At 50.5% G+C, this 4,739-nt stretch overlaps 1 protein-coding gene across 1 annotated transcript; it reads left to right on the top strand.

Annotated features, from left to right (window-relative positions):
* Positions 1–3,354: 3,354 nt before the first annotated feature.
* On the top strand, positions 3,355–4,512 carry LOC145408743 (uncharacterized). Its single transcript, XM_080279400.1, has 2 exons — positions 3,355–3,801; positions 4,072–4,512. The coding sequence occupies exons 1-2, from the start codon at positions 3,355–3,357 to the stop codon at positions 4,510–4,512; spliced, it is 888 nt and encodes a 295-aa protein (XP_080135526.1).
* The last annotated feature ends 227 nt before the right edge of the window (positions 4,513–4,739 follow it).

Here is a 4,739-nt window from a genome sequence, read left to right on the forward strand (position 1 = left end):
TTCCCCTTGACCACTGTGTGGCGTATATTACATCACAAAGTATCGCACCTCACATTTCACCCACACACGTGGTTCACTTTCCTCGTGACTTCTCATTTCACCACACACGTGGTTTCTTTCCCTCTTGTTTTTTTTCCTCATTTCACCTACACGTGTGGTTTCCTTCCCTCTGGGCTTTTTCCACATCTACTTCTCAGAATCAGCATCGCTACTGGTGCTGCTACCAATAGAATTGAATTTCTCTTCCCTCCTCACCTGTAATGGTGCCTAAACCAATCAAATTTGGATACTCAAGCGACCTAGCCCTACCGGTGCTCCACCCCCTCATTAAGGGGCTTAAAAGCAAGCGGGAGACCTCACTCGCTCCACTTCTCTCCACTTCACCCCGGCTACTACCTGTTCTGCGTCTCTCCTGGTAAATCTGGCAACGCGGTACAACTTTACACATACAATTACACAAACACATCAGCCCAGCACTCCCACTTCTCACTAAATTCATTACTCACATTTTCACTCTGTAACTATTTTTCCATGTAATCGATCTACTCATGCTGTAATCTAATGGTCTTGTACTATCTTGAAATCATGCAGTAACTCTGTATTGTTCCAAGTCAATAATCACTGTTCTAGCTATTTCTTCCCAGCCCAATGCGTTTATCTATCCTTACCATTTGCCTTGGTGTAGCCCCTAGTAAGATATACCCATAACCTAATAACTAAAAACGCCACATTGGTAACTTCCCTGAGTGTAGAAAGACCATAGAATGCTTACCACACATCCGTCTATCCCTTCCTAGATTCACGTACGATATTAACACGTGGTTTACACAAGTTGATGCTGCATGGCCTGACGATACCAGTGATGATGACAAATTCAGAGCAGTTGTCCTCACTCTCCCAACTCAAGCAGTGGCCCTGGTACAGGACGTACTCCTCAAACCACCTACTGGGCACAAATGTAAAACCCTGAAGGAGAGCCTGTTACAGGTCGTGGGAAAATCGAAGGAGACACTGCTAATGGAGCTGGATGCAATTCGCTCCCAACGGCAGCGTCCCTTCGCCCTCCTTGCCCACATTCAAGCCACTCTCAAGGCAGCTGGGGCCACCTTATCGGATGACCTACTCCGGCACCGACTCCACCAGCTCATGCCACCAGACTTCCGGCTCCACCTAGCATCCCTGGGCCCTAGCACGTCCCTTGCTGAGTTCATCAAGAGGGCGGACACCCTATACAAAACTCAACAGCATTACGCTAACCAACCAGTAAGTGCACACTCCTCTCTTCCCCCTGTCATAGCCCCCAATGCTACCCCTAGTGAAACAGTGGTGTCAGTAAACAGTGTTGCGAACAAAACCGGTTCCATGTCAGGGCTATGTACCCTATTAACAAATTTAACAATGGAATAGACGAGCTGGAAAGTAACATAAGTGGCTTCACCACTCAGATCCCCAGTGTTGCAAATCATTCCCCAGCCCCTCCGAGTTCCAACAGTGCTCCCCTATTGAAGTGTGGTCCTAATCCTCAGCCCCAGATAACAACAAGGGACAATTTTGTGTTATGTACTTATCATAAGCGCTTTGGCATGGAAGCTAGACGATGTACACCACCCTGCATATTCACGGGAAACACGTATGGCGGGAGACAATCCCCAGTAGTGTCTCCCGCAACACACGCCAACCACCTCCCCAGGTTCAGCACACCCAAGCCCACGACATGTTCCACTGGCTCCAAGGAACTGCTATAGGTCAGAGACACCATCTCTGGCACAAAATACCTTATTGACACAGGACCCGCATTCAGTATAGTCCCCCTACCTCTGACCACAAAATGGCTCAGCAACCCGCATTTGACCTGATAGCAGCAAATGGCACCCCCATAGCCACATACGGCATGGAACCCCGGCATGTGGCATTCGCCCAATCAGTGTCATTAACTTGGCTGTTTCTCGTCGCAGATGTTAATCAACCCAATATTGGCATTGACTTCTTGGAGGCACATGACTTGCTCGTGGATACCAGAGGACTGAATCTATATCACAGACCCTCAAACTCATCCATCAAAGTAGCCGGGTGTGCTGGTAATCCACCACTCATTATGCACCTTCACCAGAATTTCTCATACGATTCAATACTACCCCAGTTTCCCCTATTGACCTCTCAGTCGCCCAGCAGTGGCCATACTGACCGTGGGATAGAGCATTGCATCATCACTTCCAGACCACCCTGTTTTGCCCATCCCAGACGTCTCCCCCCAGAATGTCATCAGGCAGCGAAAATGGAGTTTCAGGCGATGCTCGACGAGGGGATCATTCTGCCATCATCAAGCTGCTGGGCATCCCCTCTACACAAGGTACTGAAAGCACAGCAGGGCGAATGGAAAGCATGTGGGGACTACAGGGCACTGAATGTGATGACAGTTCCCAACAGATATTCCATTCCCCACATCCAGGATTTCCACCACCAACTGCACGGTTGTCGTGTATTCTCCAAGATCGATTTAGTCAGAGTGTTCCACCAAATCCCTGTGGCAGAGAAGGACATCCCCAAGACTGCGGTGACCACCACCCCCTTTGGCCTTTTTGAATACACAAAGATGAGTTTCGTCCTCAGAAACGCCGCACAAACGTTCCAGAGATTTATGGACCAGGTTGCCAGGGGGCTAGATTTCGGCATGGTGTACATTGACATCCTTATCACTTTGGATTCCCATGAGCAGCACAAAACACACCTCCAAATGCTGTTCCAATGCCTGCAGGACTACAGGCTGCACGTGCACCCCACGAAGTGTATCCTCAGTGCATACGAACTGGATTTCTTGGGCAACAGGGTATCAACCACAGGTATCACGCCCCTCCCGCAGAAGGTGGACGCCATCAAAGACTTTCCACCCCTGGCTACACCTCGCAGGCTCAGGGAGTTCTTGGGGATGGTCAATAATTATCACAGGTTCCTGAGAAACGCCGCAACCACACTAGCCTCCATTAACGATCTCCTGAAGGGGACAAAAGACATCCTCCAAGCCTCTTCAATGGACCGCACAATCAGCCCGTGCCTTTACCACCCTCAAGAACCACATCGCCACTGCACCCTGACTAGCATACCCATCACCAGATGCCCCCATCACACTCTCTACAGACGCCTCTGCCGAAGCTGTGGGGGCAGTCCTACAACAAAATGTTAACGGGGCAAATGTGCCTGTCACATTCTTCAGCCAGCACCTAAACCCTGCCCGGCGCAAATGCAGTGCCTTCGACAGGGAGTTGCTGGCTATGTGAGGCAGTCAGACATTTCAGGCACTTTCTGGAAGGCAAAGAATTCACCATCCTCACTGACAGTAGTCCCCATACTTATGCAATGGCCCAGAAAGGAGAAAATTGGTCTCCCAGGGTAGCAAGACAGCTGGCCTTCATTTCGGAGTTTTCCACTGACATCCAGCATATCAGTGGGGACGAGAATAAGGTTATGGACACTCTGTCCCGGGGAATCTCGCCTGTCGGCCCTACACTACCCCTGCTAGACCATGCAGCCTTGGCACAGGAGCAGGAGGATGATCAGGAACTCCGAGAATTGCTGCAGGCCGTGACCTTACTTCAACTGCAACAGTTTGACGTCACTGGCACACCCAAGAAACTCTGGTGTGACATATCCTGCGGAACAGCATGGCCCTATATTCCCCAACGATTCCGAAGGCAAGACTTTTGTCATTACCACGACATGGCGCATCCAGGCATTCGTGGCATGCACAGCTTACTTAGCTGGCGAGTGGTATGGCCAGGGATGAGGTGTGACACCACCAACTGGGTCAGAGCATGCATGGCTTGTCAGTCTGCAAAAATACATTGCCACACCAAGACACCACTACAACTGCTGTCCACATCAACTCAACATTTCCATACAGTACACATTGACATCCTCGGCCCCCTCCCTGAATCTAGGGGTAACCGCTATATCTTAACGTGTATAGATAGAGCGAGAAGGCGGGTTGAGGCCACGCCCATGCTTGACACTACGACTGACTGTTTAGCATATCATTTCTTGGCATCCTAGGTCACTCATTTCGGTGCCCCGCAGGTTATCATCACAGACCAGGGCCCCCAATTCGAATCTTGGGCCTGGCAGGACCTCATGGACTACCTGGGTGCTACATGCCACAGAGCCTCCGCATATCACCCTCAGGCAAACAGGATGGTTGAGTGCTGTCATCGTAACCTGAAGGAAGCACTGAGGGTACTTCCTCACCCAGTGAGTTGGGTGGTCGCACTGCCAGTCATCCTCCTAAACTTGAGGGTTACTGAGAAAGAGGACATCGGGAATTCCGAGGTGGAGCTAACGCATGGGAAAGACTTGAGGCTGCTGGGGCAGTTTGCCCCACAACCAGGCACGCCGGCCCTGGTTTTCCTCCCAGAGCTCCAGCAGGCAATGCAGGCACTACAACCAGTCCCTCCTCGTGCTTGCCAACAACAAATGACATTCATCCCGCACTCCCTACCAGATGCCGAACAGTCTTTGTGAGAAGGGGTCAACGCACTTCACCTCTCCAAACCCCATACGAGGGCCCTTACCCCATGATCATAAAATCAGACAAAACAGTTACAATAGACAAACACGGGAAATCATCCACAATCTCCGCAAACAGAGTCAAACCAGCCACACCACAAATCCAGTCACAGACAACACCCCACATATCATCCCCCAACCTTGACAGCCTACCAACAACACACACACAACCAACACCTTAA

Source organism: Coenobita brevimanus, chromosome 78 (genome assembly GCF_032717465.1).
Source record: "Coenobita brevimanus isolate Jiangsu-jjx chromosome 78, ASM3271746v2, whole genome shotgun sequence".
NCBI classification, from domain to species: Eukaryota; Metazoa; Arthropoda; class Malacostraca; order Decapoda; family Coenobitidae; genus Coenobita; species Coenobita brevimanus.

Excerpts from the sequence above, each read along its gene's own strand:
- LOC145408743 (XM_080279400.1), top strand. The coding sequence starts at position 3,355 with ATGGCCCAGAAAGGAGAAAATTGGTCTCCCAGGGTAGCAAGACAGCTG. Across the intron at positions 3,802-4,071 it reads GGTGTGACACCACCAACTGG|GTTATCATCACAGACCAGGG; the intron begins GTCAGAGCATGC and ends GGTGCCCCGCAG.